This window comes from Hippocampus zosterae, chromosome 2 (assembly GCF_025434085.1).
Source record: "Hippocampus zosterae strain Florida chromosome 2, ASM2543408v3, whole genome shotgun sequence".
NCBI classification, from domain to species: domain Eukaryota; kingdom Metazoa; phylum Chordata; class Actinopteri; order Syngnathiformes; family Syngnathidae; genus Hippocampus; species Hippocampus zosterae.
The window spans coordinates 35,817,543-35,839,160 of record NC_067452.1 but is presented as its reverse complement, the minus strand read 5'-3'; the positions used below and the strand labels follow the sequence as shown (position 1 = coordinate 35,839,160).

Below are 21,618 nucleotides of genomic sequence, written 5' to 3'. Positions count from 1 at the left end.
GAACAAAGGACAGAATGCAGAATATGTTAAAGTTCCTATAAAACAAATTCCTTTATTCGACATCATATCAAAAAAGAAGGGGAAAAACCCCCAAGAAAAAAAGGCTACACTCACCGTCGTGTGGGACCAGTAGGAGTAATCAAAACTGAAGGTTTTTGCTGGTTCTTTGGGGGCTTTGGGGTTGAGGATAGCTGAGGATGAGGAACAAAGTTATGTGTTAAGGTGACTTGCATTGTATTGCCGCTCAGAACACGTTAATGGAACATTTTGAAAAAAATCCAGTTAAAAAGAGAAGGCTTCTGTTGAATGGCCCCGAGTATAGCTTTCCTCTACTGGAGCATTGGAGGGAGGGTGGCTGAGGGGGTTTGGGGTGTCCACACCTGCTGTAGCTGCAATAGACCTGATGACACTTGACTTATGCACGACTGGAGTGTTTCCTTTGGCCACACAGACATTTCCCATTGCACGAGAATCTGCAACTATGCGCGGCATTTCATCCCTCTCAACCATGCTTGCTGCGACGCGTGGGCATGCCATTAAAGCTTTCCACACACTGAAAGCAAGACGAAAAGAAAAGAAAGCACGCCGTAACTGAGAATTTCACGAAGGACATTTGCAGACATCGATATCTTGACCGTCTCAATACTTTGCAATCCTCTTCTCCATTAAATGGATGTTTCTTGTGTGCCATCTGCTGGCAATGTAAACATGAAGGGGTGGTGGATGACATGCATGTGCAAAGAAATAAGGTTTGAACAACTAAATGCACTGGGCCTAGCAACAATGCAAACAGCAACTATTGTGAGCTAAATAAATCTCCACATGGATGCTTACAGTCTGCTTCTTGTCATGTCTGTGAGCAACAACGTGAATGCAACTTCTGAGATTCGTTCACAAGGGTAAATTAAATCCACAACTCGTGATTCGACTTTCGAACACTGTAGAGGCTTTCACATCAATATATCCACATCAGAGTACTCGGAGCATTCAGCACGCTTATCAATAATGCAGGAGACATGGAGAGACGGAGGCTGGGTGTCACCTTCCATCGGTCACATATCGACAGAAAAGCACAACATGTCCTCAGACACCAAAACACTGACAGCCTCATGCAAAATATGTGACAATTCAGCAGCATTCCCTAAATGAGGAGCCAAAACCCCAGTGCAGGTAGAAAAGCCATGCATTTTTGAGCGATGTCCGTAAAATTATTGATTCGAATTGTGGATGAGGGAGTGCGCAACCAGCTGTCGAAAGAAAAACAACATGACAAGCTTTGTGATGTTTCGTTGCACCGATATACCTGTATGAACTCTGCTCGTGCTGTGGCATGTGGACACATAGATGTTTTTCATTTTTACATCCTGAGAAATAATAACTAAACAGATATATATATATTTTTTTTCCCCCTGTAAAATGACACAGATTTAATGGCAATGTTATCGTGCTTAATGTAATGTATATTTATGTGATTTAACTTTCCTTGTAAGGGAAATTTAGTAATCTACCGACAGGTTAATGTACAACAGCAGATTGGAAGCTTCCACATTGGTTCCTGAAAGAGGATACAGTGGGACAAGTGGCTAAATAAAGCTAAAAATTCACCTTTGACCTGCCTTCAAAGGGAAATTGGAGCCCGGGTATTTACAAATGCGAGGGTGTTTTGGTAACCAGTGCGCCTCCGTTCCCTTTTCCTGGAACAATTTACTCTGGCAAACAGGGGGCAGCTTAAGCGATGATTTGAACACCCATAAAACAGAAAGACGACGACAATAGTGTGGGATGGCGATGACAAGCCAACAAAATGAGGGGGCCATCCAGTTATTCTGATTATCACACATGACGTGAACCCTCTATTGTTGAGCAAAAACGGTTTGTCTTCATGTTTTATTGACATTGAAGAAACTTTTCTCACATGCAGATCATAGCAGACTGCTCATCACCATGTTTGGAAAACTCCTTGAAGGCCATGCTCCCCTGCACACAGAAAACTGTCTCACACACACGGTCGGGCCGGTCTATCAGGAAAGCTCTCAAGTCGGGCTCCAACTAACGAATGTTAACACTCGATTTATTTGTCGATGATGTTGTCAAATAATTGATGAATATGATTTTAACAAAGGAGTTTTAATTTCCACCCCTTCTGCATGTTTTATTTTGATTCAACGCAAAAATAACGTTCGTGGCAGATTACAGGAATGCTGAGCATTGGGCGCTTTTTTGGGGGTAAAACAAGTATCCAAATGATTAATCGATGATCAAAAATAATTAGTGATTAATTAGATCATCTGTTAGTTGTCGACTGATGGATTAATTGTTGCAGCTAAACTCTCAAATGAAGCTACTTAACAACTTCAAATGTAGCTGGGTAATAATACCGCGATTTGCTCCCAACAAAGAGAGCTCAAACGTGGCAATGGTCACGTGTATGAAGATTCCTTCCCTACTTCTAATTCAGGATTCCTTTAGTCGACCTGTTGAATTATAGTGATGAAAAATAAACCAGACGGTGATGAACTTTACCTCACTGTGTGAAATTGTGTCGATGTGTGGTCAAAAAACAAAAACAGAAGCCTACACACGAACAGTAAGCTATGCAGCAGAATGAGAATGAAACGTTCCCTGTTTTCAATTCATAATAAATATTCCCAGGAGAGAAAATCTCCTGAACTTAAAATGGCAGACGAGTCCGCAGTGTAATCAACGCCGTCATCACACGTCTTTCTAAACCATGGCAACAGGTGCGGAAGCAGCTACTTGTTGCCATAACAACTTCCACTTGGCACAAAGAGGGAGGATGCAGCACGCTGTTCTCTGTATTCTGTTTCTTCAACTATTTCCCCACAGCTGTTTAGGTGACAGTGTACTGAACACAAGATTAAGAATAATATTGTAGCAACTGCATGAGTGCAATTTCAGCATCAGAATACCCATCCTGTGAGAGAGAGTGGAGATGTTTTGCTTCAAAAGCCACTGAAAGTGTCAAATTATAATGATTCTTACAACTTTCAAAATGCACAAACCACACAATAGTATTATAACCGGTAAGCATCAAGTCTGCACACACAAAAAAACCCAGCATAACTGGGTCAGCATCCGATTATCAAGAAAGACTTCACCCCCAAGTTATTGAGCAGAGAGGAATTCACAGCAGAGACACCATTACAGAGAAGGCCTAGTCAAATATTTATTTGCCCCGAAATGTCACAGATCCGGATTTTTGCTTCCTGATGAGCAGGAAAAGACAGACAGGTTGTTATTGCTACATGGGCGCTGACCATGTTATGATGAGGTGCATACCTGTGAACTATCCACATCCTGCTAGCTAGAGAAGACCACTCGTAACCGGCAGATATGTTGCACTACGGCATTCAACACGGGGCCAGTAATCCGGCCAAAGTGAAGCTGCCTGTAGTAAGTTGTTAGAGGGTCTCTGCACACCAGATGGGGACTAAAAGCTCGGGCTATTCACTTGAGATGAGAAGGGGAATTGTCCTGCCTCTATAACTTGGGAATTCAAACATCTGGACAGCGTAGATTGGCAGAAAAGTATTACTATTTATTTATGTATGCATGTATTTATTTATTTATTTTTGCAATTACATGCAGCAGGTGAATGCATGTGTGTGTGTTTGTGTGTGTGTTGGATTCAAATTAGCACGTTTGTCCTTCAGTCCCTGGAATGGTACTTAGCCTCCCTGCGGCCTGTGCAAATCTGAACTACATGGTGATGTAATGGCTCACCTTGGAAGAACATCAATGCAGTTCTCATGCAGTCTTGCAAGGTGCCCTTTTGCCAAAAGAAAAAACTGCATGCTCGTTCCATGAGCAACTAAATAGCGTTGGATTATGAGCAATGCAAATGCTCACTTTGACGCAACTGTCCATCGTAACAAACAAAAAAAGTCGCTAACACTGTGGCGATCCTTGAAAAATATAACTATAGTGTCACCGCCTAAAGAAAACCCATATACAGTATCTCAATTGGTGATGATTTTGACTTTTTTTTTAACATTAGTGAATTCTCTATTGTCTCTTGCATGTACTGATAACGGTATGTACCCTAAACAACCAATGAAAACAAGTTCATAATGGCGGGTTTGTAAAGTCTACTGTATCTATATTTGCTGTCAGGGCTTTCCAAAATCATACCGGAGCTTTAGGCCCCGCCGCCTCCATTTACTTTGTAATAGAGCCGAGCGATGACAGACATCCTGTTGAAAAGCCAAACTGTCAGTTGTCTTTATCAACCAACTGGTCCCAGCCTTTGACAAGAATTTGAATGTTTTGAGCAGATGACTGACTCCACTACATAACGGTGCAGTATCTTATAAATCCACTGAACTGATGTGTACATGTCAAAATATGGCGGCTAACATCCTTTTATTGATCCCATTAATTAATTGCATAGAGTTATAAAGCTCTTGATGAAAATGTGACATTGTACCTTGCTAATCATAACAAGCAGAGAGATCCAATTAAGTTACAAATATCGCTTTGTCGCAGAAAGCCTTAATTACATTGACAAGACTTCAAACTATGACAACGCACACACAAAACTTCGCAGTGACAGTTGTGGAAAAGATAAGGTATGATGATGGTGATGAACATGTCAAATAGAAAAAAGTCATTTGTGGTATCTGATGTGTTGCTCCTGAACAAAAAACAAAAAAATGTGGCATGAGTGGATGTCGTCAGATGGCCACAATACGTCTGTTCCTGGAGTGTCACTCGCCCTTCCCAATGAGATGAGTATGAGTGAGACTATAGAGAGAGCTACATCAGAAGAGGACAACAGCTAGCCATTTAAAAGGAGTGCAAAAGAACAGCCCCAACTGTACAGCATGTGTACAAATGGCTTCTCTGTGTGATCAGGGATATGGATGTCTCCTGACCAACCCACATGCCCATGCAACTACTATCGGCCATCCACACATCACAGTTGAAATGCTACGCCTAAATAATATTGCCACTGTGTCTCAGAATTTACTCGTGAAAAAAAATGCGGTTGACATAAGCTGATGGTTTGAGCTGGGCTACAGGAAGCTAATGGTTGTTCGCTCTTCAACAGCATAAGCATAAAAGACTGCAAGTGGCGCGTTCTGCGTCGCCACAGAATACTTGCTGTCTGTCTGTATCGAGTGTCATTGAAAGAGCGTGTGATGTGTCCCGGTTGCCGGGGCGGCAGTACGGATGACAGAGTCATCAAGGGATGCAACTCAAAGCTGTAAGCTATAAGTAGCGTCTACGCACAGATATTCAACATTTGACAAACAGCTGAGCTTGCTGCAGACACAACACCGGACAGACAGCGTTTCCAAAACAACTTTGGTGACAGAACAAACTTTATGTCGCGCCAAGGACATGCAGTGCATCTTTTAATGACAAACACACAGCATTAGAAGATGTGTCCGTTGAAACAATGTAGCTGGGAGAGAGCCCCCACACCCTACCCCCCAACCACCAATGAAAGGTGGATGGCGTCATTTTTGTCAACAGAGACTGCGGATGGGGGAGCACAGGAAGAGGGAAGAACAATACATTGAATCCAGGGGGCTGAAGTTGACTGCAAAACATGTGAGGTAATCTGTTGTGACAAGGCTTTATGTGCCCAGCTCACGCCATGACAATTTCGCTCTTTTCACATCGCTTGACTCGTCTCCTTTTTTTTTTTAAAGAATCACTTACAGCAGTGGTCACCAAATTACGGCCCGCGGGCCGAATCCGGCCCATCTCCACATTTGGTCCGGCCCCCCTGAACAATACCAGAGTCTTTTGATTTATTTTTCATCTATGTATATTTGTATTTTATCATAAAATTTGGCTTTTGCAATAAAATATTCCTTAGTTATGAACAATTTTCATGATTAAATATTAGCTAGTAACAATTTCATAAACACATATAACGTGACATTTGTTCCATCCTTCTGCGGTCTGTGCCGTTATCTGGCAACCCCAGAAAACGTCGCGATAGGAACGTTTAAACCTGCCATAGAAATAAGATACAAACTGCATGAAAAATATGACTCACCATCGCCGCATATTATGCAGAGGGGGCTTAGTGTGTGGGAATCTCCCGTTGAGATAAATCCATATTTTAAGTAGGACTCCGGATAATGTCAATTAAATGTAGCCTTCTTTTTCTTGAAAGTTGTAGGCTCCTCTTCTGTCTCCTGGCTGGGCCTCTTCTCCTTCCCTTCCTTTGTTTTTTACTCATTTTGCTAGCTCCCGGGTTTCATTTCAGCGGTAACCAAGAAGCCCGCCATGACCTGCGTCAAGAGTGACATACTGTAGAAGGATGTAACGGAGGATCCGGTAAATTTTCGAAATTAAACATCTTTCAGATTCCGAAATGAATAAAACGGAATTAATGTAAGTTATTTATTCTTTCTGTGCGTCCTGGTACCAAATGACCCACGGACCGGTACCGGCCCGCGGCCCGGGGTTGGGGACCCCTGTTTTAGAGTACTACGCTCGAGCATGGTCGCCATTACATTTGCTGTTTTATCAATGACAAGACAGACGGCCCCGTGTATTATTTCTTCGCCTCGACTGGGTTTTTCCTGGCTCAAATCGAGGCAAAGGTGGCACCATCTCGACCATGTGCCATGACGTGCATGCATTCTTTAAATTCAAATGACTCGCATCCGTATTGGATGTGGCAAAGTGACGCAAATTGCGCAACTGCCTCCTTCACTTGATATATCATCACGCAAAAATGATTGCTTTTGATTTCATGATGTTACGTTAGGTCAATTTTTTGATTTGGTTTATTATATTTACAGAATTTATGGCTAATATCAAAGCCCCATTCAATAAGGCGGGCGGGCTGAATTATCCCTTCCACCTGGTTAGAATACAGAAATTGTCTGCTACAGAAATTACAAGAAAAAGGAAAAGAATGTGTCTTCATTTTAGACTTCCAAAGAGTTTGTGACTTCCATCAATCTTGTGTTAAACGGTTCAAATGGCTTTTTAGATGCCGACACTAGCCGTCCACACAACTTGAGTGCGGGAAAAACCCTGAAAATAACTGAAAAATCATTAGTAGGGACAAGGATGACAACCGATTAGGTAGTCATTAAGAATTTGGTTGATTGTCGATGAAGTTTGCCTTCAAGAAATCAAGTCAAAAACTGAGTGGAACGAGGTGCAGTTGAGTCGGTCTTAATGATTTGTGGTCTAAAGACAGCGTTGCTTGCAACTATGGGAAGTTGGGCTACACCGAAGTAGAACTCTGCGCCGATTTTTAAAAAATCTATCGCCAGTTATCATTCATCAATTAATTGATTACTATTTACCAGTTGTAGATTTTAATACATGAATTCAATGCCATCTGTAATATGGCTCGAATTATTTTCATACACTGGGGCAATACAATGTGACCGTCTTTGATGTCAATATGATGTGAAACCGTCATATTAACCTTCAGACTTTTTACCCAGTATTGAAGCAGACTGGCCACATCAATCCACCCGTTACAAAAAGCCCTGATGGTCAGTCAGCAAAAACGTCTTTGGTTAGATCACAAATGCACGGAGAAACACGTGTGCGCAACGAACCCGTAGAAATGGAAAATTGGACATTCGATGAACATCTAAAGTTACTTTAGCGGTGGAAGAGTGTACCGTGCTGGCCTATGTGCCAGCTGTTCCAGATCTGACCATCGTCTATTTATACACGAGCAGATGGCAGCTAGCGCTTTGCATGCCGACAGACTGTCAGGGACAGGAAGGAATGGAAAGATTTCAGCTGCGAAAACCAAACCGCCGCAATCCCTGCCAAACCATACTGTACATTGCTCACACAGCCCACGGGCCTTTGTAAACTGCTGCATACTGTGACTGTCTTTTGATATTTATCAGCTCACGCACACCCACACGCCGCCACAACAGACACGAGAGGGGAGGCGGGGTTGTAGAAACCACCAGAGAGAAACGGAAAACATGCTAACCCAGCAGGACTCCATTCAGCGTTTAAACAATAACAAAAAAAAGTAAAACACAACAGAACTACAACAAAGCGATAAAGGAAGCCTCTCAGGCACCTGTGACTACGGATGTTCCCGTCAGGGTTTTAAATTGCCAATAGCGATCTTTCCCTGAGTGCGATCGGCCGATACAGATACCAGTCGTGTGGATTCGGTGCAAAATGTTCAATTTTAGCTCTACAACTACCAATATTTCTTCAAAATATAATATCCATCCATCCATTTTCCAAACCGCTTAATCCTCACTAGGGTCGCGGGGGGTGCTGGAGCCTATCCCAGCCGTCTTCAGGCAGTAGGCAGGGGACACCCTGAATCAGTTGCCAGCCAATCGCAGGGCACACAGAGACGAACAACCATCCACGCTCACATTCACACCTAGGGACAATTTAGAGCGTCCAATCGGCCTGCCATGCATGTTTTTGGAATGTGGGAGGAAACCGGAGCACCCGGAGAAAACAGACGCAGGCCCGGGAAGAACATGCAAACTCCACACAGGGAGGCCGGAGCTGGAATCGAACCCGGTACCTCTGCACTGTGAAGCCGACGCGCTAACCACTGGACTACCGGGCCGCCCCAAAATATAATATATTTAACTGAATACACATATCAAAGACAACATATCATGATCAAACTGATAAAGCTTGATTGTTTTTAGCAAATAATCATGAATGTCGAATTTTATGGCTGCAACACGTTTTGTGATGTTAACCACTGTGCTGTTGTGACACATGCAGAATGTGGTTTGGCATTGTCTTGCTGAAATGAGCAAGGACGTAGATGAAAAAAATGTTACTTGGATGGCTGCATGTACCTCAGCATTAATGGGAAATTCACAGATATGTACGTTTGGCATGTCATTGGCACTAATGTAGTCCCACTAGTTTTTTAGCTTCGCGTCCAAAACAGTCCGGATGATTTTTTTTTTTTCCTCTTTGGCCCAGAAGACACAACGTCCACAGTTTCTAAAAACAATTTGAAATGTGGACTCGTCAGGCCACAGAACATTTTTCCAGTTTGCATCAGTCCATTTTAAATGAGCTCGGGCCAAGAGAGGCCAGCGGCGTTTCTAGATGTTGTTGATGAATGGCGGTTTTTCTTTGCATAGTAGAGTTTGCACTTATGGAAGTAGCGCCAAGCTATATTTACTGAAATTGGTTTTCTGAAGGTGGCGGCTTGGTGGTCCAGTGGTAAGCGCGTTGACCTCACAGTGCAGAGGTATCCGGCACTGGACGTGCGTGGGTTTTCTCCAGGTTTTCTCCATACCTTTATGTAAGCACTGTGACTCCGGTTTCCTCCCACATTCCAAAAAAAATGCATGGCAGGCTGATTGAAAACTCAAAATTGTCCCTAGGTGTGAGTGTGAGCGCGGATGGTTTTTTGTCTCTATGTGCCCTGCGATTGGCTGGCAACCGGTTCAGGGTCCCCCCGCCTACTGCCTGAAGACGGCTGGGATAGGCTCCAGCACGGACCCTTGTGAGGATAAGCGGATCGGAAAATGGATGGATGGATGGTTTTCTGAAGTGCTCCTGAGCCCATGTAGTGATTTCCTTGACACAATGATGTGCGGTTTTGAAGTATATCCGTTTGAACATGAAATATCTTGTCTTTGTAATACATTCAATTAGATATAGGTTAAACGTGATTTGCACATTATGGTATTCTGTTTTTTTTTCATGTTTAACGCAACGTCTCAACTCGGGTTTGTAATTCAAAGTCCAAACTTGTCTTGCCACTTATCTGTGTGCCAGATTGAAGATCATCATATGATTCAAGTGAAGATTGCGCTATTCAGAGTTGACGTGAGGAAATAAACACAGAAGCGCTCACATTCACTGCTAACAACAGCAGCCCGTTTTGAAAAGCAGTGACCTGGATTTTCTGAGCTTGCTGCAACTCAAGGACCCTGAGTATCGCTTTAAATGCTGTCAGGCTTTACGTAAGCACCGTGACATCATCATCAGGGGGGGAAAAAAACACATTCTCAAGCTAACATCACATGACGGGCATATTTTAGACATTTTCTGGATAGGTGGAAAGGAATGCGAGTGCCCCTTTTTATTTATCTGCTTTTTTCCTGCTATCCCACAGCGGCATTACAAAGAATTATAAATGCTTAAAAAAAGGTTAAGAGTCAGTTCTGCAGTCTTATTCTTTGAGGTTTCCAACATTCCGCTCACCTCTGAAAATTTACTCACGAGTATTAAAGAATGAGCATCGTGCCCACCCAGCTCACCGTGCCTGGACTGTAAAATGGTGCAGTCGCCCTAAGAATTCAGTATTCAGACTGTGGGAGGAAGCTCGAACAAAACAGTCTGGAAAAAGAGCAGCGTCGGTTTGGGCACAAACACTACAAAAACACACTCACATTCTTGGGTGTGGGAAAATGCCCAACTACACTCAAGCTCTGCAAAGAAACAAAGTGAAGGTAATGGAGGAGGGGTACAACGGACCATTAGCTGTCTTTTGGCAAAGATTTGCCTTAGTAAAGCCATGTTCACGTCACTATGCTTTGCCAAGGTAACGTCTGGAACAGTAAATAGTGTCTGCCATGTTTTCAATCACAAGGTATATGTGGTGCAGTATAACCCACCGGAATGGATCAACGGCACAAGAGGAATATGACACAGTCCAGTACTTCATGTCGACATTGTGATACCGACAAGAATCATGAATGGCATGGTGTTTTTTTCTGTTCTTCTTTTCCGCCCACCACTTGGTTACCAATCTGTTACTCTACATTGCTACACAATAACACAACGGCACTGGTGATTTGGTTATTTTTCAGTTCTTTACAGCATTGTTTCACTTTGGAATATTTCTTGTTCTGTAGGTTGCTGAAATGTATCTCAGAGCAAGGGCCTTTTGTCAGGACATTTTTTTTCTACTGCAGTTGTTAATGTTGGACTGGTAACTCAATTGCACAAAGAGGTTATCACTCAGTAAAGTGGACGTTTGTTATTCTATGATGGGAAAAAAATTTAGTAGTGGCACTTTATCTGCACATTATTAAAGATAATAATGTAATAGCGACAGTGAAAGAGACAAATGAAGGGAACGTCGTAATTCTGATTCAACTGGGGATTTATTCCATCCCAGTTCAGCAGCAAACAATTTACCGTACTGTTATTCACTTATGCAAATAGCAGCGATCTGGGTTTGTTTTGCCTCAAGGCGTTAGCTTTTGGCTAATGTTGGACTCGTCTGCTAGCTAGCTTGCTCATGAATCAGCTTGCAGTTTACTATTATATAATATGGCTTTTTTAAAAATTGTTGTCTGTATAAAATAAACTATCGCTGCGATTTCAAAGGTAAACAAACTCAGTGGACACATGAGCCCCAACTATGGATTGGCCACGGAGGTCTGCATGGGCGATGTTATTCAGCGACTCGGCTTGCCGTGCTTTAGAGATTTATTCTGTGTCTCGGGCCTGGTGCATAATTACCTTTGGAATCTGAAAGAAACATCGATCTTGTTATCTCCTGGCGTAAAAGCCAATGACGCAGCAAGAGTGCACCATATTAAGGAGCAACCGAGAAGCATTGCTGTGCAAGCAGTTGAATTCTATCCAGTCAAGATGGTGAGCGAAAAAAAAATCCAAAAGGGAAAAATGACTTCACGTGGAAGCCACCTACCTATTCGGTTTTCTAAGTCAAATGGGTACTGCGTAGTCAAACAGGCCCCACAGAGCATCTGATTAGAAATTAGTGAGTGCTGCTTTTGTGTAATGGCAGTTCACTCACAATACGAGCCCATGAATAAATAAGCCCTCACCTACTTGCTCTCCTTTTGTATACCACTGTTAAGAATTTCCCCTAAAGAGGAAACCACAATATAACACGAGACTCTTTTGTCATACAGAGTAGACGTTCTCGAACAACCATTCCACTGATTGAATGCGTTACAAGTCTATTTAAACAGACGCATTTAGCATTCTGTTATGATTAGGTCCAATGTTTTTTAATTAAACTGCAGCGAGTTGAATAGAAAGTTGCCCAGGAAAAAAAAAATGTGATTCTACAAAATATCTACCAGCCACAAAATGACAATTGCATGAGTGGAATTTATGAAATGTGGCACTAAGACTGACTTGATCCTTTTGAACATTTAACAAGCAGCTGCACAAAAACACCCTTCAATCAGCAATCTGATTGTCTGATTCAAAGTGACACAGCAGCATCAGTCCCTTCATCTTTTTTTTTTGTTCAAATGTACAAACAGAAGCTGCGAGACAGCTTGTGATGCTGCGTCACGCTACCCTGCATGTGAAGAAAGCTTGCGCACGACTTTCACCGCCTCTGCTCATGTGGCTGCTTCCACAGCTTCCCCTCCCCCAACCCACAAGTCAGCTCCGACTCAGTATCCATTCAAACGCCATCACGGGCTCAAATGGACAGTGAGCACAACACCAATGAGGTGCGCAAAAATGTAGCGCGGCTCAAGTCTTGCCCAACACAAAGGAAGAACTACTTGGATGACTGAAATAAGACTGCTTATTACGTTCAATTTGGTTTGCTTTCCGTTTTTCAAGAGCCACTCGGTTTCATTTTTGATAGCATTTTAGGACAAAATCTCTACAGCTCAGTTTAATTTAAAAAATGTCATTTCAGATGCAGGTCTATTTATTGACAGGTTTATTTAGGTTCACAGATCATTGGAGATTGGCAGATTCATTTTAGAGATACACCGAAATATGGCCAGTAAAATTCATTCATTCATTCATCTTCCAAGCTGCTTGATCCTCACTAGGGTCGTGGGGGGTGCTGGAGCCTATCCCAGCTGTCTCCGGGCAGTAGGCGGGGGACACCCTGAATCGGTTGCCAGCCAATCGCAGGGCACACAGAGACGAACAACCATTCGCACTCACACTCGCACCTAGGGACAATCTAGAGTGTTCAATCAGCCTGCCATGCTTATTTTTGGAATGTGGGAGGAAACCGGAGCACCCGGAGAAAACCCACGCAGGCCCGGGGAGAACATGCAAACTCCACACAGGGAGGTCGGAGCTGGAATCGAACCCGGTACCTCTGCACTGTGTAGCCGACGTGCTAACCACTGGACTACCGGGCCGCCGGCCAGTAAAATTTTTGGGCCAAAATGGTAAATGTTTGGTTTCGGTCCAAAAGACTTGTGTGACTGAAATAACATGGTCGTTTCAGTCGCAAACATTCTTCGGGGGTCCCGGTGAACTGTCATGGCGTTGCCATGACACGGGGAAATGAGCCCAGAGCCAAAAGTCTCCCGCAAAGAGCACCTGATTAAAAGCCAGTAGAGCGACTTTTAGTCATAAAAACAAATATGTATTGGCTGCTTTGCTTTATTAGCCACGGGTCTCGACGTTTGGGATCTTTGCAAAGAAATAGAGGTCACTCGTGCTTTTTTTTTTTTTAAACGTATTACCTTATACACCGATAAACACTTTTTCCCCCCCCAAACAATGCCGAGCACGCTTAATTACCGGTACATGGTGGCCTCCCGTAAAAGTCATCTTCCGCCCTCTGTGCATTAAAACAGCAAACCACCCATCAGTGTAAAAAAGGAAAGCCCCTCTTTTGTTAGCACACTTTCTCAGCCTCCCTCGTTTTCACACGAGGCAAATTTGCAGACAAGCTTTTGCAGTCCTCTTCATCACGCAGCAGTGCTCGTTAAAAATAGTTTTTTGTCAGAATCCACTGGCAAACTTCAGCAATAGTTGCTCTTGGAAAAATTCAAGTGAGTGGTCACACATATAAATGCCACGATGGAGTCACGATGGGGGTTACGATGGAGTGTCGAGGTGCAGAAAATCATCATGATGGGATTTTATTTTTATTTTTTTGCGGCATTGGGTTCCTCATTTTTGGTTTTCAGTTTCGGTCAATAATTTTCATTTTGCTGCGCCTTTCATTTTGGTTTATTTTAAGCACAATTAAAACCATTCGTGTTAGTTCCAATCGAGACTTTACATAGATATAAATTAGATTTCTTTTTCAACATGTACGCCCGCCTCCCGTCTAAAGTCAACTGGAGTGGCTCCAGCTCAACTGTGATTCTAAATAAGGACAAGTGTAATAGAAAATGAATGGATGGACGGTAGTGTTCAACTGGTTGCGCCTTCTCGGCAGCACGCCTGTACCAGCACAGATTTTGATTGGGAGGAATGTCGGCGCCATTGACTGTCGGTGCTGGACAGACCTGGGGCGCTTGTGTTTTTTGCGCCAGTAATGGGCAGCATTTTTCACAACCCCGATTTGTTCAGTGGCTATGTCAGCGCTGTTGGACAGTCGGCGTTGGTGCGGCTGGATGGATGGCCGCTGAAGTTGAGGATGAGGAGAGAGGAGCGTTGGCGAAGAGCGCCGATGCGTATTTGGAACCGTGAGTCGCCGCTTGGAATTGAAATGGATTTCCATGGAACAGGAGAAGTGAACCAATCTCTTTTTTCGTCAATGGATGCTACAGCTTCTTGTTGACTTTGAAACTTAGCTTGTAGCCGACGTGTGCACATTTTGAGCATGACGTCTCTGATCCACTGGTTAAAGGACACTTTGATTCTCTCCTCTTTCATCTCAAACCGCTTCAAACAACAAAGCGTGTGACGGAAAAGTGGTTAGGACTGCACGACTGTCCGTGTTTTATGTTATGTGTTGTGTTTATTATTTTACTTTATGTTAACTGTTTTGTAAAGCGCTTTGTTACAGCTGCCGCTGTTGTGAAAGCGCTATATAAATCAGCATGTATTGTATTGTATTGTATTGTAACTTCAACTTGGACTGAAAAACATTCAGGATCAATCTATTTCTACCGAACCTTAATCTACAGGTATTTTCCATAACTAGCTCTTGAATTAAAAGAAATGATTTCTTGAGAAGCAGTCAGCAGGACGCAATTATGCCAGTGCCTCGAGAGTCTTATAACACACACAGCGTGCACTGATAACAGACACAGACATCTGCCAGCAGTGCCGCAACCCACGCCCACCCCCTCATTAGGAGGTCAGTCTTAAATGTCAAGCCGCTCTCCGAGAGTGGCGCACGTGGGCACATGTGTGTTGGTCCAAGCCAATCCCAGCATGAGCCAATGAGGAATGTGACACCCCGGAGTGTCAGCATACACCGACAAGGGTCACGGGGATTACGGCGGTAGGGCGTGGCATTCCGAGGCAAGCCTGTGGATTTACCGCTTCTAATCGGGTCAATCGGGCCTGTCTGCGGAAGGTTCAGCAGATCCATGATATGCCATACTTGTACCGGCATCCAAAAGATGGATCCTGACCGGGCAGTACCACATTCAGGTGAAATAAAAACAGCTCGATTTTATGTCTGCGCGAGGCAGTGACGACCCTCATCGGAAATGTATCTGACGGGTGACATTTTAATCGTCGGTGACTTTCGCTTTGACAATTAGTTTCTGCTCATCTTGAGAGGTGGGGTCCCATTCCATAACATGTACTTCAAAGACACAAAATTGGGTGACACTGGTGTCTTTTCAAAAGCATTTGCGGTCCCATTCCAAACAAATTAAAGAAAACCTTTATTAGTCTCGCAATGGAGAAATTCTCAATTCACAGCAGCAAAGTAATGAAAGGAAGAAGTAGAACAACAAAATATAGGAGCTGCTGGAAAGGCAAACCAATACACTCACGCACTCACGTATTTCACTACAATCAGCACTTCACTGATTGTATGATCTGTTGACCATTTTTGGTCATCCATAGATGCAAGGCAGCTCACCGGGGAACATAACATGAGTTACGTAACAATCTAGAGGCCGACATGGAGAAAACATCAGACCCTTAATGAAGCCAGGCTCTGGATGCCATTTGAAACACGGGCAATATCAATAAGCGTATGGCATCATCCCTTTCTAATGATATTAGCCCTGCTTTGTAAGAGTATGTGTCTCCACCCAGAAGAGGCCTTCACTTGTTTAGAGCCTGCCTGCCTGCCGGCCTGCCTGCATGCAGAGGCCTTGGACACGTTCCCTGAACAGTGAATAATCAATTTGCTAGCACTCGATCCTTGACAATCCTGTATGCATGAAGAGCAGACGAGTGAGGCAGAGAGAGGGAGACGGCATATGCTGCCTTTGCCCCCGAGCTGTCTGTTTTTCAGTGTTTTTGACACAAACAGCCCCACAATACGCTCTCGACGCAGACAATAATAAGGGGAGTGTCACAGTCTCGACGACACCGACACTAGGGCTGGGCAATATGGACAAAATGTCTAATCGCCATATTCTTATGATATCTCAATAACGATTTTATACCCATATTATTATGGGTTAAGAGAAAAAATGATTTTTTTTTAAAGAAAATGCAAAATATCAATCCAAAAGAATGTGGAATGTGCCTTTTTTTCAGTAGAAAAACTGATAATCAACATTGACAAAATCCGCAAAAGAAAAAAATCATACATGTATTTAGCATTTCTACTTTGCTTCATTTTTTTTACTTTTTCCTCTCTGGAATTGTTGGTCCATTTTTTTTTCTGTCCCACTTATCCCGCATTTAGGGTCACAGGGAACTGAAGCCTCTCAAAGATGACTGCAGGTAGAAGTCGGAGGACACCCTGTCATGACTGGTCGCCAGTCATGTTGCAGAGTACATACGCAGTAGAAACAGACAAGCATTCCATGTCACATTCACACCGTCACGGAGTGGGACGGGAGCCCATGCTGCCACAGGAGTCGGAATATTCACGGAGAGACTCTTTCATGCCATTAAAAACAATATATCAAAAGTTACAATTGATTCATTGCTAATTTCCAGCAGGTCCATTGTGGAAATGCTGTCAAATACACATCCACTTAAGTTATGATGTCTCACTTACTGTATGGACGCGTTTGTTCACCGGCTGCCAAACCATTATTTGTCTTGTTGTTGATCATTAGCTCCAGTGACCTAAATTAATCATCATCTTGAAAAATTTGTGAACGTGTTAGTACCGTGTATACAGGCTTTGGACGAGATCATCCAATTACATCAAATGCAATACGAATCTTGACAATATATATGAATGTGTGTGTGCGTTTGTGTGTTTTACTAGCTAGGTTGAGCTTTTCAGCATTCTAATAAGATAGCATTCTTGGCATACCATCTGCAATGAAGCTCCAATGAAGTGAAAGCGTGGCTGCCTGCCAGCGCCCCTTTTTACTGTGCAATCTGCCCGTGTGCAGGACGATTAAAAAAAAAAACGGACGATGTAAAGACTATCCAAGCCACCAAAACGCTACAAATTCCACTGCAGTTCTGCCATGGACCACACGCAAGCACCTCACTCAAAAAGGATATGGGCATGATTTAAAAAAAAAAAAAAAAAGAACAAGGAGAACCAACACGCTTTCACACAGAGCTTTCTTTGGCGGAGGGATAAAGCAAGTCAGCCATAACTGTTTTGAGAAACTGGCATAGATTTATGGAGGCTTAGTCTAATGAGTCTGATCTGACTGAGAGAACAAATTCACAGTTGGGAGAATAGTTTGGTGTTACCGGGTGAATGGTTGTTCATATGAAATAGACTTCAGATCATGTCTCAGATGGAAGAGGAAGTAGCACTGAAATGGGAGCTAGCGGCATCCAGCTCCTGATGACTCACAGTCACAAAAACCTACACACGTTCAATCACAAGACCATGAAAGACATTCTTGTCCATTTATCGTTGCCTGGGCTTTTATTTTAATTGCTTTGCCAAATCGTTCAAGCGATATATATAGAGAGATATAAAGAATGCCCTTAACATACAGCAGCGTATATGTCAACTACATTTACCTTTCTTTTTAAAGACGATGCCACATTCGCAAGATTAATCCTTCTCTAGCAGTATTTTCTCAAAGCATCAGAAACAATAACGCCCATAAACCCATAAACAGTGTTTTAATCTCATTTTTAACTCCTTTACAAATGATCAACAATATACTGTAGTTAGTGCTTACCTCATTGATGTTATCTAAGTTACAATGTATTGTGCTTCTGTGACGGATTTAAAAAAAAAAAGGGACACGTGAGGCGCATCCGTGAGGCAACTTTGATGACAATCAAAATTTGCCTTTAGAGTTTGTGTTTTAATATGTTAATAATACTAGGAGGCAGTAAATCATGTTTACAACCTTAAACAAAAATATTTACAATGGTAACAGTGTGAGTCTATTTTCATCAGTTAAAATAGGAACATGTGCTTTTAAATGTAACATACCCGAATAGATTATGCTCAACCTCATCGGTTTCATTGTATTGTGCGTGCTGAAAAAATATCCCCTGGAGTGGAACCCATTAACACTTGGCTTAACTTGAATTTGTTGTGAAATTTACAAGCGAATAAAAGTGTTCAGCTGGTAAACTTGTTAAATCCTGGACATATGCACAGTGTTTAATCATTCACCTCTACAACCCCTGTAAAAAGGATATGATACAAGAAGCCACATCAAACCATAAAAATATGCCACTCACATAGCCATTGATAAAATAAAAAAAAACACCATAGAAAATGTGGGGAGGAAGCCTTGATGAATCGGGGGTGCAGTCCGGCTGCGCCGCAGCTCCTGCCTGTCCTGCTTCAAACCAACTCAGCATTTCCCACACAAAAACTCCTCAGGCATGCAGGCCCCTTCGGAGGAGGAGGAGGAATATCACCCTGTGAGCCTTTTTATTTCTCTTCAGCCCTGTTTGTCCCCAACGGTTTCACTATTCACTGATAAAAGGGGCAAATGATGGCAACATAGGAGTGCAAGGACTCAGAAAGTACAGCTGCTAGGTTATATGCAGCCGCCAAGGGCATTGGATCCGGCACGCCGTGCAATTCTACCAACCATCAAATGCTCATAATATATCAAAATGAATGCGGTTGCGTCATGTTTTTCGATGAAGGGATATTTATAGTGTGAGTGTGCACCTGTGTTTCTGCGTGTGAGCCTGTGTAAAAGCTCAGAGCATACATGAACATGGCCCAGGCGGGCATATGGTGGGAGACTTACTTGTAGTGTTGCCTTGCATTTGAATGATACATTTCGAATCCTTGCTTGTCTCCCTGGAGTTGAAGGGTCGAACTCGAACAGCGACTTTTACCGACGCCCCAGACATGTTTGCCGTGCGGGAAAATCTCCAAGTAAAATGCGTTGTGTGGCCTCCCTCCTACAGGATGAAGAAAATGTTCTCGTTAAATACCTGAATGCATGACAGGAGTACAACTGTTGACAGAAATGGCTGAGAACGTGTTTGCACGTGTGTGCCTTGATGAAATCCACCAAAATCGTACTACACCACTTGTGTCACAACTTAGACCTGCTTTTAGCTGATCTAAATTATAGTCTACTATCAAGGTGCTTGGTGCACCAGGTGCCTATAGTAAAAAATGCTGGAATATCCAGCGCGGCGCAAGGCTGTGTGCCAAATTCCCAAGCACGGTGAACTAGACTTGCCTCGGCGCAAAAATAACAATGCGCCTGTCTACAAAAAGAGTCATTTGCAAGCATTCACTCATGTTTTTGTGCTTTTTCTAGAACACTTATAGAGATGAGAGGAAATTAGAAATTGGTGACAAGGAATTTGCTTGAAGTCTCAACTGACCTGCGTTGTGAGAGGAAGTTAAAGAGAGACTTCAGGGTACATCGGGGCATTTTTTCCAAATAGTCTGTGAGCTGCAAGTATTTATTATGGGTAAGCTTGAGTTGATATTGAAGGGCTTGGAATCATAGGACAGGAGGGCTATTTCGAATCAAACTATTAATATACTAAATTGTAAACATGTTTGAAAGGTAAATTACTTGCAATTTTTTTTGTTAACCCCAGCGAATAGGGGGGAAAAAAAGCTTCACAAGTGTTGCATGAGCTTCTACCAAAAGCCAATTACCAATACCAAGCCATCAGAAGAAAACTTCGTAAAGGGACGGCGTTATGTATCCACTCGAAACAAATCTTTACTTTCCATAAGCTTGCAAGTCAGCCATACTTGTTAAAGCATACGCCCATGAAATTCTATCCAGCCCGTTGGCTTGGCGCTCCGGAAGGACGGTGGACCAGGCCTGCATCTCGAACCTTTTAGAACTGTTGAGGGCAAAGTGTTTGTACCTTTTTTTCCATTAAAAAACGATGTGAGCACTGAGCGAACCCCCCCGCTGCTGTATGCTGTTGAATAGTGCGACAGGATGCAGCCGGGTGCTTTTTTTAGCAGCACAGCACGGACGCATTGTCCCCGATGAACCGTACGTGAGCGGCTAAAGTGAATGGCATTGAATGGAAATGACAGGACACCACTTATTTGTTATCGCATTCGTCTTTCTTTCTTGTCAGCGCTATTAATCAGCGCATCGTTCACGTCTGTGGATTTAACATATGTGACACGACTCCAATCCGGCGTCGGAAATACTTAGAAAGTCATTCAATTTCAACGTATTTGTCAGCAAATAAAATACAAAGTAAAATATACAAGGCATTTAGGTTTTAATATTGAGGTTGGGAAAGGGACTGTGTAACGGTCCGGAGACACCACTACACACCCGCCCGTCTGGGACAAGCTACAGCAGGCTAATGCTCACTGGCCAAACCACGAACAAATGCCTGGTATTACTGAGTAATAACCACATCGTTTAGGGGTGACATTGGGGGATTTAAATTAGGAACTTGACTGTATTTACTCACCTTCGAAGACTGTCACTCCAGCAGCGCCGACAGCATAGGGCAGCGGCGAGTACTAACGATTAAGCTAGCGGACGTCAAACGTGTTGTTTTTCTATCAGAATGCGCAAGCGGGCAAACTGTCGTAAAGTCCACTCTGGCGAAAAAAGCCCATTCTAGTACTGCCCTTCCGCTGATTGGAGCTCGAATCGAGGCCAAGCACAACTTGTAGATCGTTTTTTTCCCTTAAAGATGAAAAGACGGGCGTCAATCTGCAGCCAGGCGGAGAGAATTGATAAACTGTCTTGATTCACCGAGATTACGTCAACTCGCTCGCGAAACGCGATGAGTGACAACCCGTTTGTCCAGTGAGGGAATAGATTCAGGTGACATATGACGAAATAAACCAATGGGCATCTTCAATCGCGGAAGGGGCGTGTGTGACGTTCCACTGCAGGATTTGTTGATCCACCGCTCCCCGCACGGCCGGCTTCGCGATACCCACAGCCACTGCAAAGATTCCGTCGACTGAGCAATACTTCGGTTCAAGTTTAACCATCCTTTTAGTTATTCAGATAATTGATGTATGGAACGGAACACGTATTTGAGGCGATTTGACATAACACAAAAGAAAAAGACACAATCAACAAAGATACCAACTACGCGCTAAAGAACACAACAGACACCAGGGTAGGGCCGATGTCGGACGGTAAAAGTAATCCATTTAAAAATGAACAACTAAAAACTGAATTAATATACAAATAAAAGGGGGAAGGAAAATAACATCAGACAATATACCTGCAAAACCTACTCTTCCTTGACGCCAGTGATGATGAATGCTGATATGCATGAATTCCTATTGTCACCCTTTTTTGTTTCAGCGCAGTAATGTTGCCAAATTTGAATACAGTTGTGAGTTTATTCCACTCACTCACTGGTTTGATTGAAAAAGATGATTCTCTTGGTGTTGTCTCTCTTTTGGGTCCTTCACACTGCATTTTGGATGTTGACCTGGTTAATCCAATCAGATTTACTGATTTTGAA

General features: G+C 43.1%; 1 protein-coding gene across 16 annotated transcripts in view; it reads right to left on the bottom strand.

The window, feature by feature from the left end:
• kif1b (kinesin family member 1B) overlaps positions 1–20,924 on the bottom strand; it is a 58,902-nt gene extending 37,978 nt beyond the window's left edge. For 13 of the 16 annotated variants that reach the window (XM_052050457.1, XM_052050483.1, XM_052050552.1 and 10 more), the window contains exons 1-3: positions 20,599–20,921; positions 18,936–19,092; positions 115–191 (exon numbers count right to left, since the gene is read on the bottom strand). In XM_052050457.1, coding sequence (XP_051906417.1) covers positions 115–191; positions 18,936–19,041 — 183 coding nt within the window. In that variant the 5' untranslated portion in view covers positions 19,042–19,092; positions 20,599–20,921. Of the gene's footprint in view, positions 1–114; positions 192–18,935; positions 19,093–20,598 lie in introns of all 16 variants that reach the window. The other 3 variants (XM_052050571.1, XM_052050580.1, XM_052050590.1) reach the window with 2 other exon arrangements.
• Positions 20,925–21,618: the final 694 nt, after the last annotated feature.